The 18,920-nt window shown below is 47.2% G+C and overlaps 1 protein-coding gene across 9 annotated transcripts in view; it reads left to right on the top strand.

The window, feature by feature from the left end:
• VWA3A (von Willebrand factor A domain containing 3A) overlaps window positions 1–18,920 on the top strand; it is a 58,981-nt gene that overhangs the window by 5,913 nt on the left and 34,148 nt on the right. For 8 of the 9 annotated variants that reach the window (XR_009864729.1, XR_009864731.1, XR_009864730.1 and 5 more), the window contains exons 3-12: window positions 2,422–2,509; window positions 2,823–2,946; window positions 7,860–7,984; window positions 8,076–8,153; window positions 9,845–9,899; window positions 14,798–14,896; window positions 16,073–16,179; window positions 18,023–18,148; window positions 18,482–18,590; window positions 18,832–18,897. Coding sequence is in view for 6 of the 9 variants with exons in the window: in XM_062180368.1 (XP_062036352.1) it covers window positions 2,448–2,509; window positions 2,823–2,946; window positions 7,860–7,984; window positions 8,076–8,153; window positions 9,845–9,899; window positions 14,798–14,896; window positions 16,073–16,179; window positions 18,023–18,148; window positions 18,482–18,590; window positions 18,832–18,897 (951 nt within the window). In the remaining 3 variants the exon portion in view is untranslated. The remainder of the gene's footprint in view (window positions 1–2,421; window positions 2,510–2,822; window positions 2,947–7,859; window positions 7,985–8,075; window positions 8,154–9,844; window positions 9,900–14,797; window positions 14,897–16,072; window positions 16,180–18,022; window positions 18,149–18,481; window positions 18,591–18,831; window positions 18,898–18,920) is intronic. The other variant, XM_062180369.1, reaches the window with a different exon arrangement.

The raw sequence follows: 18,920 nt of genomic DNA, 5'->3' as shown, positions 1-18,920 counted from the left end.
CATCACAGTATTTGTTACTCTTCCCACCCTGCTTCTTAAAATCCCTATGGTCTGGCCAAACAGTCTTCTTGTCTATTCCTTGGATTAGATAAGTTCTTTCCCACCTCAGGAGTTTTGTTGATGTTGTTGTTTGTCTGTTTATTTATATTTATTTATTTATTTATTTATTTATGTTGAAAATCAGAGTTAAGGCCAGCACCGTGACTTAACAGGCTAATCCTCCGCCTTGCGGCGCCGGCACACCGGGTTCTAGTCCCGGTTGGGGCGCCGGATTCTATCCCGGTTGCCCCTCTTCCAGGCCAGCTCTCTGCTATGGCCCGGGAAGGCAGTGGAGGATGGCCCAAGTGCTTGGGCCCTGCACCCGCATGGGAGACCGGGAGAAGCACCTGGCTCCTGGCTTCGGATCAGCGAGATGCGCCGGCCGCAGCGGCCATTGGAGGGTGAACCAATGGCAAAGGAAGACCTTTCTCTCTGTCTCTCTCTCTCACTATCCACTCTGCCTGTCAAAAAAAAAAGAAAAGAAAATCAGAGTTAACTAGAATGAGAGCGAGTGAGAGAGCTTTCCACCCACTAGTTCACTCCCCAAATGGTTGGCAATGGCCAGTGCTGGGCTGGTCTGCAGCCAAGAGCCAGGAACTTCATCTGAGAATCCCACATGGGTGGTGGGACCCAAACACTTGGGCCATTTTCACTGCTTTTCCCAGGCCATTAGCAGAGAGTTGGACTGGAAGTCGAATAGCCCAGACATGAACTGGCACCTATATGGGATGCCAGCATCACAGACGGACGCTTTACCCACTATGCCATAATGCCAACTCCTTACTGCAGTCTTAACACTCTGTCCCCTCTGCCTAGTCTAACCTTCACCATACTCTTAACAATTTATTTATTTATTTAGTTAGTTAGTTAGTTAGTTATTATTTGAAAGGCAGAGAGAGAGAGGGAGCAAAAGGATATTCTTTTTTTTTTTTTTTTGACAGGTAGAGTCTTAGACAGTGAAGCAGAGAGAAAGGTCTTCCTTCTGTTGGTTCACTCCCCAAATGGCCGCCACGGCCGGCACTGCACCGATCCAAAGCCAGGAGCCAGGAGCTTCTTCCTGGTCTGCCATGTAGGTGCAGGGGCCCCAATCACCTGGGCCATCTTCCACTGCCTTCCTGGGCCACAGCAGAGACTGGACTAGAAGAGGAGCAGCCGGGACTAGAACCCGGTGCCCATATGGGATGCTGGCACCGCAGGCAGAGGATTAACCAACTGAGCTACAGCGCTGGCCCCGCGAGAGGATATTCTATCTGGTTGTTCACAGTGTTTGCAGCAGTAAGGGTTGGGACAAGCTGAAGTTGGGAGCCAGGTGCTCTATTTGAGTCTCCCACGCGGGTGGCAAGAACTCACACACTTGAGCCATTGTCTGCTGCTTTCCCAGGCACGTCATCAGGGAGCTGGATGGGAAGTGGAGGAGCCAGGACTTGAATCTACCCTCCAGTATGGCATGCAGGCATCTAAAGCAGCAGCTTAACTCATTGTGCCACAATGCCAGCCCCTTCACCATACTCTTAATATGGCTACCTCTTTTTTGTCCTTCAAGGTCTGAGCCCAAATGACACTTACCCTGACCTCCTTACCTATGCAGAGTGGATACCTTTCTTGATGATAATATCATCCTGATTCTTTCCTTCATAATTTCTTCTCCAATTTGTGATTACAGTCAGCCCTCATTATCCTTGGATTTCGCATCCATGGATTCAACCAACTATGGATGGGAAATAAACAAATTACGTCTTATTGAACATAAACAGACTTTTTTCCTTGTCATTATCCTCTAAACAACTTAGTACAACAACTGTGCATGTGCAAATACTATGCCATTTTATAGAAGGGATTTGAGCACCTGCAGATTTTGATTTTTGCTATTGGGGGAGGGTAGAGTCTTCAAGTCAATCCCCCTCTGATACTGAGGGGTGACTACTTTATTTAATGTGTTTTTTTAATATTAGTCTCTCCCTCTTAAATGATAGCCCTGTGAGGACAAGGACAATATCTGTCTCAGTGGGGGTGATTTTGCCCCCAGCAGACATTTGACAATGTCTGGAGACATTTGTCACTGATAGGGAGGGTCCTCTTGGCATTAGTAAGTAGAGACCAGGGATGCTGTTAAACATTCTAAATGCCCAGGATAGTCCTCACAGCAAAGAATTATTGGGTCCACAATACCAAAAGTGGCAAAGTTTAGAAAGCCTGGTCACTTGTTCATCACTGTATCTCAGCACCAAAGCAAAATGCCTGATAACCCAGTAGGTGTTTAATAAGCACTTATTAAATTAACTAATTACAGAGGAGCTGATCTGGACAGAGGTGGCCCGCGAAGTGCTTATTGTCTACATGCTGCACTTACCCTCTTTTCTGGTGTTTTCTTTTCCACCCTAGGAAGAGAAGCGTTGAGTGTTTTTACAATGGCTACACAAACTAGTCATGTCTTCCATGAGCAAGAAAATAACTTTCTGGAGAATGATTGGTAAGCACGATTCTCTGATTTTGCAAAATAAAATGGCAACACCATTTTGCTCCTGCCGTAAGTAGGACTAGGTAAGTGGTCAATGCGTCACCTTAGAGGACTTTGGTCACCTAACCACCAGGTCGGTACTGAAATGTCTCATGAATGTGGAGTCCGCATTTTATCGGGACTCTACAGGAACCCTTCCCATCACCGCATAGAAATAGAAGCATTTCTGGAATCCTTCTGGGACTAGGGGAGAGGAAAGAGGACTCTGGCAGTGTGAAGTCAGTGTTAAGGGCTGGGGCGTTGACCAAGTCACTTTGTTTTGTAGCATGAGGAGGAACACTGACAAAGATCCAAAGAAGCAGTTGAACCAGGAGACAATGAATGGACTTGGCCAGAATCCAGACGATGGACTACTGGTTACACACGTTAACCAGACACAGGACCTACTGGTAAAAACCACAGCACTTCACGGAGTAGCAGCACTTTCAAATCAGTCAGGGACTGTGTCAAACTCTGGGATTTTACTTTTTTTGAGACCTCAGAACCGAAAAAGATGAATTAGACATTCAGTTCTAAATCCCTTTAGAAATGACTGAAAAATCTCTATACTCTTTATAGAACTCGTATAACCTTCTTGGTCACAATATTAAATATTGTGGAGCACATGAAGACTTTAATCATGTTATCAAAGTCTGAAGCCTGAGCCATTTGATTCTAAAATCCCCTTTCCTGAGATTGTTATTCTTTTAGGATTCCCTAAAATCTAGATCCAGAAACCTATTTCAGGAAGTGTTGTTGGAGCATGAGAGTTAGGGCAAGGGAGTTAGCCTCCAGAATAACCGTTCTGACTGTAGGCTGACGCTCAGTGTGCACATGAGCGTTCTTCCCAAGAGAGTGAGGAGACTGTTTACAACTCAGAATTCATTCGGCCATTTAAGCAGTTGTCAAGTGCAAGGCTAGCCCATAGCCACCTGCTAAGCTGCACCGGAGTTCAAATATGATACCATTGAAATGAAAGGCAGAAGGTGTACACTCACAGTGCTGGCGATTAGACAACTGGGAAGGTTGTCATGGTTTACTTTTCTCCAGTTTGGGCACTTACAGGTTAAACGAGTATAATCACAAGGAGGTGAGGAAAGGTTGGTAGAGTCTCCAGATCCTGAAGAAGTCTTTCAGTGACTCCAGAGGTGGATCTTTATTTCATCTAATTTCGTATCAAAGTCAGTGGCTTCCCAGGTTGTGCAAAGGACCACGCTTAACATTTACCAGCCACAGCTGGGGCCTCTTTTGCTTGGCAGATGAAGAGCAGTGGGAAAGAGTACAAAGATGAAGATCTTTCCATTCTCTATGTAAACAAAGATCTTACCCTCCTCCCACTTGAATATAATCAGCAGGCCCTGCAGTCAAATCTCTAATGTGTTTAAGAGTAGATATTGAACTATTAATAATACAGAGTCTTTGGGGCTGGCATCGCTGCTTAGCCTGTAGTGGCAGCATTCCATATGGGAGCCTGTTTGAGTCCCAGCTGCTCCACTTCCAATCCAGCTCCCTGCTAATATGCCTGGGAAAAGCAGCAGAAGATGGTCCAAGTGCTTGGGCCCCTGCCCACTATGTGGGAGATATGGAAGAAGCTCCTGGCTCCTGGCTCCTGGCTGCTGGCTTCAGCTTGGCCCAGCCCTGGCTGATGTGGCCATCTGGGGAGAGAACTAGCAGATAGAATTCTCTGTGTGTATGTGTGTGTGTGTCCATCTCCCTCTCCCTCTCTCTGTAACTCTAAATTTCAAATAAATTCTTAAAAATATAATAAAAATATTATTTAAAATACAAAGTCCATGTGTTAAAACATGATAGACTGTGCAAATGCAAGAAAGGTGGGGAGATGGTAAATTCTAAATGTACGGTGCTCAGTGTTACCAACCCGGGTGTGACTGAGTCCTGAAGGGTGAGAAGAGTGACATCTAGTGTTCATAGGATGCACAGCAGTGTTTCCCTAAGTGTGGGACAGGCACTATAGTTTTAGGCTGAGCTGTTCAAAGCCAGGATATCCTGTAACCCAGAACCACATAGTGAGAAAGTTACCTTGTCAGTCAGCTCTCTCTTGATCAGTCATGAAAACAGTACCATCCGGGTGCTAGTTTAGAGGGGCAACATACTGTCCTGGTTACTAGCATGGCTTGGGGTTTACAGCTGTCTTTGAGTCCCAGCTACACCATTAGCCGTGTGGCTTTGAACAAATTACTTAAGGAAACTGAGACACAAGGATTTTGTCGGCAAAATGGGGTTATGACGGAAGCTACTTAGTAGAATTTCTTTTTATTTTTTATTTATTTGACAGATAGACAGTGAGAAAGAAAGAGATAGAGAGAGAAAGGTCTTCCTTCCATTGGTTCACTCCCCAAATGGCCGCTAAGGCCAGTGCTGCGCCAATCCGAAGCCGGGAGCCAGGTGCTTCCTCCTGGTCTCCCAAGCACTTGGGCCATCCTCCACTGCCTTCCCAGGCCACAGCAGAGAGCTGACCTGGAAGAGGAGCAACCAGGACTAGAACCCGGCACCCATATGGGATGGCGGCACTGCAGATGGAGGATTAACCAAGTGAGCCATGGCGCCAGCCCTTACTTAGTAGAATTAATTGAGTTACTATATGGAAACTGCTTGACATATAAGAAGTGCTATTCACATGTTTGCTGTAATTATGAGTGTGTTTTTCACACTTCCTTAACACTTGCTAATTTCCTTTTGAAACAGAAAGGGGAAGAGCCTCGGGCACAGCATGTAAGGCTTGCTGTATTCTCAGCTGGAACATAGTAACAGCATTTCGTTTTCATTATCTTTGTTTTATGGTGACCTATTTATGACCACACCTGAGAGAGCAATAAAGACAGTTGCTGAGAACTGTTTATGCAGAAGCATTCAAGGTTATGTTCTGTGCCCTTCACAGATCAAGAACAAGAGGTGCCACCCTGTGACAAAGCTGGTAAACAGGGAACCCCAGTGTGACGCACTTCCCTCTCCCTCTCCTCTTTTTCTCTCCAAGGTACCCCAATCAGCTACAGCAGATAATTAGATAATTTTCTTTCCTTTTTTTTTTTTTTAAGATTTGTTTATTTATGTGTGAGGCATAGTTACAGACAGAGAGAGGGAAAGACAGAGAAAGAGAGATCCTCAATCTGCTGGTTCACTCCCCCAAATGGCGGCAACGTTGGGCCAGAGCTGAGCCGATCGGAAGCCGGGAGCCAGGAGCTTCTCCTGGTCTCCCAATGTGAGTGCAGGGGCCCAAGCACTTGGGCCATCCTCTACTGGTTTCCCAGGCCATCAGCAGGGAGCTGTATGGGAAGTAGAGCAGCTGGGACATGAACCGGTGCCCATGTCGGGTGCTGGCACCACAGGTGGATGCTTAACCTGCTACACCATAGCACCAACCCCTACAGCAGACAATTTTCAACCTCTTGTCCACCACCTCACCTACTTCAATGAAAGCCATGGCATACAGAAGCCCAAGAAGAGCCAACCCACTTAGGGTTCCAGCAGCTGTCCTGGAGACATCTTGGGATCCAGACTGGGGTCCTAGCAGGTGCCTGGGCCCATTCTGCAGTCATCAGATGCCATAGGGTGAGGGAGTCTTTCACGGCGGGTCTGAGATGATCTCCCCCTATGATGTCTGCCAATCCATATCCAAAGTGAGTCATGACCAAGGCCAACAACATTTGAGGCTCATCCACTCTGCATAAATGACAGTGATTGCACTGGAAGCTCTTACAGAATCCCTGTTGCACCCAGGCTTGTATACCTTGCCAGCCTCTTCTCTTGTCATGCTACCCCATATTCACTCTGTCAAATGCCAGTGGCCTCCTTTCTGTCCTCAGACACTCCAACCCCTGCCCACATCCATGTCTGGCTGGAATGTGCACTCCTCACTGGCACAGGGCTGGCTCCTGCTTAATCTTCAGGACTCAGCTCAGAAAGGCCTTCTCTGATACTCAGCCCATCAAAACTTGCCCCCCCTTCTCCAACCAAGTCATTTTTTATCACATGTCCCTGCTCTATTTTCTTGCTAGAGCCATTCCTTTCTAAAATTGCTCTGTACGTGGATTTTATTTCTTGTTTACTGTTCATCTCCTCACACTAGAGTGCAAATTCTGAGAAAGCAAGAAATTTCTCTTTGTTCACATCATAGCTCTATCACCAGGGACAGTGCCTGGCTCATAGTAAGGGCTCAGAAATATCCATTGGAAGAAGATAGAAATGCCAGCCTCCAGCAAATCAAAGCCCATTCAGAGCCTCAAATCAGGACTCCTCACCTTCTGGCTTTCAGAAAACTTCTCCAGTGTTGAATGTTTGCCACGCACAACTTCAGCTCCACCACAAGGCCACCGCCTACATCCTGAGCTTTGCACTATGTACATGGCACTGATGGCCCTAGATACTAGCAAGGAGGTGCAGTCCATTCAAGACCAGACTCCGTGGGGCCGGCGCCATGGCGCAGTAGGTTAATCTTCCACCTGCGGTACTGGCATCCCATGTGGGCACCTGTTCTAGTCCCAGACTCCTGTGATGGCTGGCAAATTCTTCCTCTAAAACACCCACCCACTGTTCCAACCTCTGACCTCCACAATGGACCAAATAAACCCATTCCCTCTTCTCTCAGTCAGCAAGTGTTTGTTGGAGATCCCTTAGACTGATAAGAGGCACAGCTCAGGCACTGGAAAGGACCCAGAGAACACAAGTATGGAAGTAAACAAAGACCACCTAAGGAGGACAACAGAGGCAGTTTATTCAGAACTTGCTATAGGAAAGGTGTCAGTCTCCATCACTTAGGTTTGGCCAAAACTCAGAGGCAGGCAGGGGAGTGGGAAAGCTTTAACACCAAAAAAGGGAAGTCCTCAAGTATTACAGGAGGCTTACGAGGAGGCTAGAGGCAGGCTCATTAGAAGCAGTGTGGCTTAGGTGATTGGTTTTGGAGAAGTATTTAGCTTTCTCCAGTTGGTCCTGAGTTGGAAGTAGGGACCAAAAAATAGGGAAGCTGGCTCACAATTACCAAATCCTGGGCCAGTCTCTGCACAGTTGTGGGTCTGTTATCACATCACCTGGCCATTGGCTTCCAGGGTAGATATGGTGAGTGGCCTTTGACTTTTCTAGCTGCGTATTGCAGATGAAGTGAGAGATGGGGAACGAATGGTCTTTCCAGGGCAACTGGCCCACAGGCCTCCACACTCACTCACACCTGCAGCGAGGACAACTGGTTGACTACTTTAAGGCGGGATCAGTCAGTGTTGGCAACTCCTGGGCATCTGTGTGAAGTGAACCAAAGTATCCTTGTCCTCTTTCCACAGTTCCCTGTTTGATTCTGGCTTCTGTCTTGCAGAGGCTACAGGAGAGTAAGAACCAGTCTTCCACTTCCGAGGACTCCGAAGATTGGCTTTCGAGTCACAGTTTAGAGTTTGAGAAACTCACCTTGGCTGACCTGATAAAGCAGGGCACAGCTGTGCTGTAAGTCTGAAGCCATTGCCCCTCCCCGACAGCGGAGTGATATACGCAGGCCCGGCCCGTGTGGCTCCCTCATAAGGCTTTGCTTCTTCAGGGAGGAAGGCAGCAACGTCATGCAGAAAATACGCTTCCCCACCCAGACCGTCTGGCATTTTGAATCAAAGCTTTCTGAGTAAGTAGGTTTCTCAATAACTTCCTAACACCCAGAGCTCAAGAATGGTCACATTTCAGCAGTCTGAAAGTAACTTTGTTCAAGCAGCAACATCTGTAGGGTCTTCAGCAGGACTGGTACCACTTCAAGCCCCAGCTTCACATTTTCTTAAACAATACGTCTGAAGGCTAGCGTTCAAGATGTCCACATCCCACATCATCTCACATTGGGGGCGCTGGGCTCCGTGCCTGATTCCACCTCCTGACTCCAGCTTCCTGGGTACGGGTGACTACTTTCAGTGTCACATTGGTTTGGTTCATAGCTTTCCAAATATATATCAAAATATGTGTGCATTCCCACTCCTAAGCCAGATTTTTATAACACGTAAAGAAGCAAATTCATAAACATGTACACACAAACGTATCTCTTGATGATCACTAGACAGGGCAGTCCTACAGATTACATCTCCGTTGTGGCCATCTCTGGTCCATAATTACTATTTGCCTGAGGTTCCTTCAAGGGTGATGATACTAATTAATAGCTAACATTTATCAGTGTGTCAGAAATTCTGGTAAGGGCCGAATGCCTCTTATTTATTACAACCAAAAACCTTATATTATTTTCAAGCTAGTTAGCCAAAAGTCAATAGCTAATGACTATTTTGCCAATGAATGACCAATTTGCCAAATTTATCAAAACATTTAAAGTATAAATTTTGTAATTTTTATTGGGTTGGAAGGTTAAATAGGTTTTAAGGAATTCTGCAATGTTTTGTTGGATTACTTTTAACTGTGAATTCAGCATTTTAAGGAATGTTCAAGTCTATTTAGCTAATTGATATTGAGCAAATTGATTTTCAGAGAACTGCCTTTCAGTAAATTGACTTTTGGCGAATTGACTTAAATAAGGTCTTGTTATTATCTTCATGTTGGAGATTAACAAGTGGGGGCTCTGAGCTTACCCCAGCCGTCCGAGGTCACAGAGCTAGTAGAGGGCAGACTGCAAATGCAACACTAGTGTGTCTCTTGATGAAGCTCCTCCTCTCGGCTCTATTCACACTCGTGCATCCCTTTTAACTGCCCACCACCCACTGCCCGTGATTTCACTCTGACGGCCTTCCCTGCTCCTCTCTGGGCCCTCAAATCCCACATGGCCTCTGCAAGGACAAGTCACTCACTCTGAAGTGACTGAGTCCTTGCCATGAGCACCTGTTGCATGCCGGCCCTGGAATGTTTCTCAGTAAGGGAAGTTCAAGAAGTGCCCCAGGCTACTTTTCAGAAATGAAGGTTTTTGTCAATCAGCCCTGTGAGAAACTGCAGCGAACTGCCTCTGTTATGCCTTTAAGTCAGTCTCTAGGAAACTAGAAAGAGTTTCATCTGAGAAGTCACAGACCTGAGCAAGTACCAGAGTGTTCTTGTGCCATTTTCATGAGAACAGGCTTCCTCATCCTCCACACCTTGTCACAACAAACTGTAGTCATTTACAGTGTGCGTTGCATCTCTAACAGAGCAGTGTCTACATCCTTTTCACATTCCCTTTAGTATTTTACCTGGTGTCCTGGCAAAGCTAATGCCTTTAGTTTTTTCTTCATTACACATTGCCTTAGACCCACTGGGGGAAAAAATGCAATCCGCACCTTCCCTTCTGTGATAGTAACTGTTGCTCAGCGAAGACTCTGGCCTCGTGTGATGTTTTCTCTGGTGTTTTCACAGAGCCATTGAACTCTATCAACAGAGGCTTCAGTGGCTCACAGAAAACAGCAATAAGGTAATAGATACAGATTGGTTCTTCGCTCCCTTTCACTGAGTCCATCTGTATGTGTCGGAACTCTGTTGCAGGTGCTAGAGCTCCATCTTAAACTGTCTTAAGCTAAAACAGAAATTGCTTAAACTACGTTTATGAAAAACTCAAGCATGGTTGTATCCCACTGCTCAAATGGTGTCATCTCTTTGTCTCTGGGCTCTGCCTTCCCTCGAGTTGGTTTCATTCTCGGAATGGCTGTCCCCAGGTTTAGGGAGGTGCTCATCAGCAGCTCAAAGTTTGCAGTCACCACCTAGATGACTTTAGTCAAAAGGGACATCACTTCCTGTCCCTATCCACCCTCCCAGGTCCTGGGACTGGCTCTCAAAAGACTAATTCAAACCAATCACCAAAGCCAAGAGGATGAGATATATTAACTGAGTAGACCTGGAACTAGTGCTCACTCCTGGGAAAATAGAGGGGGGAGGTATGTGGGGGGAGCCTGGGGAAGCAACCCCAAACTTCATGGACTGAAAAGGGAGACAGGCAGTTAGTTGCACATGGAAAACCAAAGGATATAATGGATATGTCTCTAATCTGTAAAGGACAAAAGCAGGGTTCGTTTTGTTTTATTTTTGAATATTTATTAAAAATTTATTTATATATTTGAAAGGTGGAGTTTGGGGGGGAGGGGGCTTCCATCTACTGGCTCACTTCCCAAATGGCCACAATGGCCAGGATTGGACCAGGAACTTGTAGTTTATTCCGTGTCTTCCACATGGGTGCAGGGCCCCAACACTTGGGCCATCTTCCGCTGCTTTCCCAGGTGCATTAGCAGGGAGCTGGATTGGAAGTACAGTAGCCAGGACCAGAACTGGTGCCCATATGGGATGCCAGCACTGTAGATGGTGGCTTTACCAACTATGCCACAGCACTAGCCCCCTATTTATTTATTTAAAAGGCAGATTTTGGGCCGGTGCCGCAGCTCACTGGGCTAATCCTCTGCCTTGTGGCGCCGGCACACCGGATTCTGTCCCGGTTGCCCCTCTTCCAGGCCAGCTCTCTGCTGTGGCCAGGGAGTGCAGTGGAGGATGGCCCAAGTGCTTGGGCCCTGCACCCCATGGGAGACCAGGATAAGCACCTGGCTCCTGCCATCGGATCAGCGCAGTGCGCCGGCCGCAGCACGCCAGCCGTGGCGGCCATTGGAGGGTGAACCAACGGCAAAGGAAGACCTTTCTCTCTGTCTCTCTCTCTCACTCTCCACTCTGCCTGTCAAAAAAAAAAAAAAAAAAGGCAGAGTTACAGAGAGGGAGAGACCAAAAGAGAGATCTTCCACCTGCTGGTTCACTAGCCAAATGGCAGCAACGGCTGGAGCACAGCCCATCTGAAGCCAGGAGCCAGGAGCTTCTCCCAGGTCTCCCATGTGGGTTCAGGGGCCCAAGTACTTGGGCCACTTTCCACTGCTTCCCCAGGCCATAGCAGTGAGCTGGATCAGAAATGAAGTAGCTGGGACTCAAACTGGTGCCTATATTGAAATGTCAGCAGCTTTACCCACTATACTACAATGCCGGCCCCCTAAAGCAGAGTTTGTAAGCTAGTGGCATGCAGGCCAGCTCTGGCCCACAGCTGTGCTTTCCTTGGCCCTGTAGTTTTAAGTAATTCTTTGATTAGTTGCCCAGGTTTTCAAATCCTGATATTTTGCTTTCATGTCTGCTTTCAGACTTCTCTTGAACGCCGAGGATATCTGGTATCCTGGGCTCCAGTTCCATCTTCATACTTGTCCAATTACTTCCATAGGATAAATTCCTAGAATTTCAATGGCTAGGTTTAAGGGAATGCATGTTTTCAATTTAAAAAGCTATAAGGCTCCATGAGCAGCTTTTTTAAATTGTAAGAGGAATAGAACTGGCTCTAAATTTTAACTTCTTCTGGCCCCCAGGGACTGACAATGTCCTGGGAAACCTTTTTCATTTGGGTCGTGAATTCAACAACTATTTATTAGGTGCTTACTTCTTAGCTGGCTCTGTTCTAGGATTGAGGGTACAAACATGAGAAATAAAGAGGTCCTGCCTCTGTGGAACTGACAGTCCAGTGAGGAGGGACAGACAATGAATAAATTAACAAATCATTTACACTGGCCCTCATTATCATGGATTGGTTTTATATCCTCAAATCCAACTACCCATGGGTCAGAAATGTTTGAAAAAAAAATTGTATCCATACATACAGCCTTTTTTCTTGTCACTGTTCCCTGAACGATACAATACAGCAACCATTTACATAGCATTTACATTGTACTAGGTATTAGAAGTAATCTAGAAATGGTTTGAAGTGCGTGGGAGGATGTACATAGGTTATTTGCAAATGCTGTGCCTTTTTTAAAAATACTATTTTTAAAGATTCATTTATTTACTTGAGAGGCAGAGTTACAGAGAGAGGGAGAAAGCGAGAGAGGGAGGTCTTCCATCTGCTGGTTCACTCCCCAAATGGCCGCAATCACCAGAGCTGGCTAATGCAAAGCCAGGAGCTTCTTCCATGTCTCCCACGTGCATGCAGGGCCCAGGCACTTCGGCCATCCTCTACTGCTTTCCCAGGCCATCAGTAGGGAGCTGTATGGGAAGTGGAACACCGGGACTCGAACTGGCACCTATATGGGATGCCGGTGCCACAGGTGCCAATCCCATACACAGTGCCATTATTATAAGGGATATCGGTGGATCTTGGTATCTGGTGGGATTTTGGCATCTGAAATCAATCTCCTGTGGGTACCAAGGGATGACTGTACAAGGTCAGTGAGTGACAAGGCTCTAAAGAAAAATAAAACAGGATGAGGGAGTAGAAGAAATAGAAGGAGGGCTACCAAAATGGTCAAGAAAACTTCTGAGAAAGAAACATTGAAAGACACAGCTTAAAGAAGCAAGGGAATGAGCCAGGCTGGGATCTAAAGGAGAATGTTCTAGAAAGAGGAAATAGCCAATGCAAAGGTCCTGAGACAGAAACGAGGTTGGCACCTTCGAAGCAGCAGGCAGGCCAGCATGGCAGGCTAACGTGAGCAATATGGATGGTGGAGGCGATGAGGTGAGGTAGGCAGGTTCAGACTAGAAAGGGTCTTGCAGAGTCTGGGTTTGATGCCAGAAGATGGGGTTTAAGCAGGGGAGTGATGTGATCTGTCAAGTTTCCAAAGGATCCCTCCAGCTGCTGCACAGATGGACCATGGACAGCAGAGACAGAAGCAGACTGTGGGTGAGAAGGACGGGAGCTTTTCTTTTTCAAGGTAGGCAATGGTATGGCGATGGAGACTGTGTGATACGTAAGGAGTAACTGATGTTCCAATAGAAGGGATGAGGGCAGTGGTAAAGTCCCTATTTGACAAGAGAAGATCCAGTAACACACATCAAAGTGCTGGCCTCAGAGCATAGATGTTGGCCTCAGATGCATTGTAACCAGGTAGGTTGCTTGATTCTGTACATGAAAAAATTTTTATAACTACTTCTTTGGATTATTTCTGTTTTCTCAGTAAAACTGGAGGCAAAAATCACTTGCTGAGAGAGTGTAGAAAGGAAATATTGGATATATGAGAGATGTAAAACACTCATCTCTGAAAGCAGAAGAGTGAATTGAACAGGAAAATTAAGATTCCATTAAGTAGTAGAATTTAAGGCAAAAAGCATCCAGTGGAACCACCTTCCCCTAGACAGCCTTCAATTTCACATGAACGAAAGTTCCAATTCCCAATAGAGCTATAACAAGATGAACACTTAGGGACAGAATCAAACAGCACTGACAGGTATCTAGTAGTAGGTGTTAAAAACACAATTAGGGGGGCTGGTGCCATGGCTCACTTGGTTAATCCTCCGCCTGCAGCACCGGCATCTCTATGAGCGCTGGGTTCTAGTCCTGGTTGCTCCTCTTCTAATCCAGCTCTCTGCTGTGGCCCAGGAGGGCAGTGGAAGATGGCCCAAGTGCTTGGGCCCTGCACCTGCTTGGGATACCAGGAAGAAGCAACTGGCTCCTGGCTTCTGATTGGCACAGCATGCCTGCCGTTGTGGCCAACTGGGGAGTGAACCAATGGAAGGAAGACCTTTCTCTCTGTCTCTGTCTCTCTCTCTCTGTCTCTCTCTCTCATTCTCACTCTCACTCTCTCACTGTCTACAACTCTACCTGTCAAATAAATAAATAAAAACACAATTAGAGGGGCTGGCGCTGTGGTGTAGCAGGTAAAGCTGCTGCCTGAAGTGCCGGCATCCCATATGGGCACTAGTTCAGGTCCCATCTGCTCCACTTCCAATCCAGCTCTCTGCTGTGGCCTGGGAAAATGGTAGAAGATGGCCCAAGTCCTTGGGCCCCTGCACCCACGTGGGAGACCTGGAGGAAGCTCCTGGCTCCTGGCTTTGGATTAGCCCATTGTGGCCAGATTGTGGCCATCTGGGGAGTGAACCAGTGGATGGAAGACCTCTCTCTCTTTCTCTCTGTAACTCTGCCTTTCAAATAAATAAGTAAATAATTTTTTTAAAAAAAGAACACAATTAGAAACTCACAGAAATGTCACTACAGCTGGTAGGCTCAATACATCTGCCTTTGATTGGTAAAGCAGGCTAGAAATAAATAGGAATATAGAAAAATAAAATAAGACAAGCAAATATCATTAGGTATCTTGCAAACAAAGGGAGCTTTTCTGTAACCTCCAGGTTTTCTGGAATGAACGTGTAAATTACTTTATAAATGTGGACAATAAATATTAAAAAGAAAAGCATTTAAAATTAGGCTCCCACAATATGGGATCAGGCAATGCCCAGAGTTGAATTCAGCACGTTGGGTTGAGGGGAGTACTTGCACCTCTGCACTGTGCCAAGCTGCTTGGTGCCCAGCCTTGCAGGAGCACAGAGCCGCTCTGCTTGTTTCCAAATTGCCCTCTTTGGTTTTAGGCATTCGGCCTCATCAAAGGCGCCAAAGTAGGCATCCTCATTGACACATTGGCGGTCGGCAGTGGCCCTCAGAGAGAGCAGTTCCAGAGTGACCTCGTGGTGAGTTTCTGGCACAGAGAAGTGTTTGGAATCACCATACCACTCCCACCCCCCACCCCCCCACCAGCTTGCTAACTGGGTTTGTTGATAGCAAATGCAAAATAGGGTGTTTTCATAAAGAACAGTACCCATGTAATTAGCACCTGTGTTAAAGAAATGAGTTCCGTGAAACCCAACCGCAGAGTCGTTTTTTGGTTGCAGTGTGAACTTCTAGTATTCAACCAGGCCTGGCCTCCCTGCAAAGAGGATGGGAAGACAGCACTTGGTTGGAGGCTGGCAGAGCACAGGGTTTCTGGCCTACTCTGGCTTCCTTGGCACATCCACAATGGAAACTAAGAACTCTGGAGACAGGTCCTCACCACCTCCACCACGTCTGTGCTGTGGGACTGTGGGACTTAATCTCTCTGTGCCTCAGTTATACCCTTCTGTAAAACGGGTATAATAGCAATAAGGTTGCCGTGAGAATGAAAGGCATTTGTACAAGTAAAGTGCTCTGTGCACAGTCTAGCATAGAGAAAAGCCTGTGTCTCTGTGAATGATGCGGAGTGGCTGTTTTATTATGGGAATCGTAGAGTTTGGGATGGGGACCTCAGACAGCCCCAGTAGCTATTCCTATAAAGGTCTCCATATGGGCCAGTCGTCCAGACTCATACCCCATTCCTGGTCTCCGTGGATGGCAGGAAGCAGTGCAGGCGCCCCTTCATGACAAGTCCTTGGGGCCAAGGTGGGCTGGTCTATTAACCAGGCCAAAGTTGATGTCAGTAGCATACAGGTGAAATTTCTGGCTGGCCAGGAAGAAGGGGGAGGGGTTGTGCTTCCTGCTGGATACTCACCAGTGGCAGCTCAGGGACCTTGAACTGGCTGATAACGTGCCCACTGCTCCACTCCCAGCTCACATGCCTTGGAGAGAAACCGCTGCCCCGACCTCTATCTTCTCCCCATGGTGCCAGGGGAGTTAAATGCCAGGGGTCCAGCCTTAGCACCTGTGGAGACAGACAGCCAAGATGCTCATGAGACCCAGTGAGGGGAAGCAAATGTCAACTTAGGGCAGGTTGCTCAGCTGACCCTCAAGCGTCCCGGTCTCAGCCCAGCAGGGCCAGCCAGGGTAAGAGAGGTGAAGCGAGGCTGCACGTGACCCCTGGCTCTGGGAGCCCGTGATGTCCTTTTGCCCAGCAGAGCCTCATTGACGAGCAGCTGAGCCACAAGGAGAAGCTGTATGTCCTGTCCTTCGGCACCACCACCAGCTCCCTCTGGCCAGACCCAGTGGAAGTCAGCGCCTCCACGTGAGTGGCTGCCCAGCCTCCTCCAGGGGGTCTACTTGTTCATTTTCCTTCCCAAGAGCCAGGGTCTTTGCTGAATGATTAAGGCAGCTCTGGCCTTGAATCCCAAGGCTGACGGTCCCTGGGCTACCTCAACAAGTCCTTTAACTCTCATCTGCAGAGGGAGGCAAGTGATGCCTGCTCCTTCCAGAGCTGTTGTGAAGAGGAAATGAAAATTAGTGCCTGACACACGTCAAGAACTCAGTGAATCTAAGCTTTGTTTACCCTGATTCCACTGAAGTTGCACAGCCGATCTCCAGGATGTTACCTTGACGTTGCCTGGCCAGAAGTTCAACTTCAGTTGTTCTGGACTTCCCTTGTCACATCTCTCGTATCTCTGCCCTGTGTACTATTACTTACTCTCTGCAACTTGTATTATTGTGATTTTATCTTTATATCAACTCCATTATTTTTGAAAGGTTTATTTAGTTAGTTTAAAGCGAAGAGAGAGAGAGAGAGAGAGAGGTCTTCCCATCTACTGGTTCATTCTCCAAATGGCCAAAATGGCAGGGGCTGAGCCAGGCTGGAGCCAGGAGCCTAAAAGTTTATCCAGGTCTCTCACATGGGTGACAGGGGCCCAAGCACTTGGGTCATCTTTTGCTCCTTTCCCAGGTACATTAGCAGGGAGCTGGATCAGAAATGGAGCAACCATGACTCAAATTAGCATTCATATGGGATGCTGGTGTTACAGGTAGTGGCTTAACCTGTGTGACACAGTGCTGGCTCCTCTGTCTATTATTGAAGGAAATTTTCTACCAGTATAATAATTTAGAAGTCCACATCACTTGCCATAATTAGAAAACAGCCATGAAAAAATTAAATTCAATGAAAGTGAAACAATGATGTTGAATTCCTGCTTGAAACCTATCAGCTGGAAAGGCACCAGGCCTTCTCGCTGTTCAAAAGGGAACTTCGACAGTTCCGATAATGAGAGAGACAGACGCATTCTCACCAAGCTGAGATTTCCTTTTTGTCTGGCTGAAAGAGAAATGGAAAGAGCAGAACTGTTTGACTAGTGCCCTGTAAGATATTTAACCAAGGACTGAATTAAGAAATTTTCCTGGGGCCGGCTTTGTGATGCAGTGGGTTGAGCCATCTCCTGCACTGCCGGTGCATCACATATGGATGCCGGTTCAAGTCCCGGCTGCTCCACTTCTGATCCAGCTCCCTGCTGATGCTCCTGGGAAAGCAGAGGAAGATGGCCCAACACGCAGAAAACCTGTAAGAAGCTCCTGGCTTCGGCCTGGCATAGCCCAGGCCATTGTGGCCATTTGGAGGAGTCAACCAGCAGATGGAAGATCTCTCTCTTCTCTCTTCTCTCTCTTCATAATGCAGCCTTTCAAATGAATAAATAAATCTTAAAAAAAAAAAAAAACAGAAATTTTCCTTCTTACCAGTGGTATATATCCTAAGTGGTGTAGACAGAGCCATGGAGCCATGCTGCCTTATCTTAGAACTCTCCAAGTGTTGGGAAGTTAACTGTATGATTCACACTGAAATCTGGCTCCCAGCAGAGTTGGGTGGGGTGTGTGGGGGAAGAAAGGACTCAGCCCCAGACCCTCAAACAGCAGAGACACTGAAATCTCAGAGTCTGAAGTTGATCTAGTTTAGAATCAGTTTCACCAGCTGCTTACAGCGTCATCTTAGGTAAATCCTAACTCGGAGCCTCAGTCTTCTCATCTGTAGAATAGGAATAAAGATACCCACCTTAAAGAGTTACTATTAGGCCTTAGTGAGTTAATGTCACCCCGGACCTGGAACCTGCTCAGAGAACTACAGTGAGCTCCCTGCTGGTATCTCCTCCCAGCCTCCAGGAACTCAAGCTCTGGGTCAAGAAACTGCAGCCCGAGGGAGGCAGCAATTTGCTACAAGCCCTGAAGAAAATCTTCACTCTGAAGGAGCTGAATTCTCTGGTGACCATCATGGGCAGCTGGTAGGTCTCCTTTCCTAAGCAGGTATCAGGCTACATGAAGGGGGCTTTGTAGAATCAAACCACGGTTTGAGCAAAGATCAGCACACAGAGCTCTTCACACTTGAAACAAGAATCATGTTCACAGACATGCCCATCCACAGATGGATGAGACAGGGCAGCCAGGGCCAGCCAGGCCTGCAGTCCACCCCACCCTGCATCTTACTACACAGGTGACCTGGGACACAGTGGTCAGTTTAGAATGGACAGATATTCCCTGGGATTATCACTTTTCTCTGGAATGTTCTCAGAGTGGCTTGATCCAGGGTGCCCACTTCTTTTCTGTCTCCTCCCCAGCCCTGATCAGCCTTCTGAAATCCTGTCTGACTACATCCAACAGGCTACCATGGGAAGGGGCCTCTTCATCCATGTTGTTACCTACAAATGCGATGGTCAACTGCCCCCTGTAAGTACCTGAGCTTCTCCAAGGTTCCTCTTGGGTTTGGTGATACGAGTTTGGCCAGCCTTTAGGGATCCACGCCAGGTCAGCCCCTCTAACGCGTGGTTCAGAACATCCCTCTGCTGAACCGAGTTCTCCCGTTAGGAAAATGGGAAGCATTAGCCAGTTGGAAGGTGCAGCCAAAGAGAAGGCTTGTGAGAGTACTGGGGTGGCCCTGGTGAGGCTGACGCTGTCCCCATCCCCGCAGGCTGTCCTGAAGAACCTCGCAGAAGCCCTTGGAGGCTACTACCACTGCTACAGCACGGAGACAGAGGTAAACCCTTCTGCCCACACACT

This window comes from Lepus europaeus, chromosome 21, assembly GCF_033115175.1.
Source record: "Lepus europaeus isolate LE1 chromosome 21, mLepTim1.pri, whole genome shotgun sequence".
Taxonomy (NCBI): Eukaryota; Metazoa; Chordata; class Mammalia; order Lagomorpha; family Leporidae; genus Lepus; species Lepus europaeus.
Note: the sequence above shows the minus strand (reverse complement) of the source record. Positions and strands in the feature narration are given on the sequence as shown.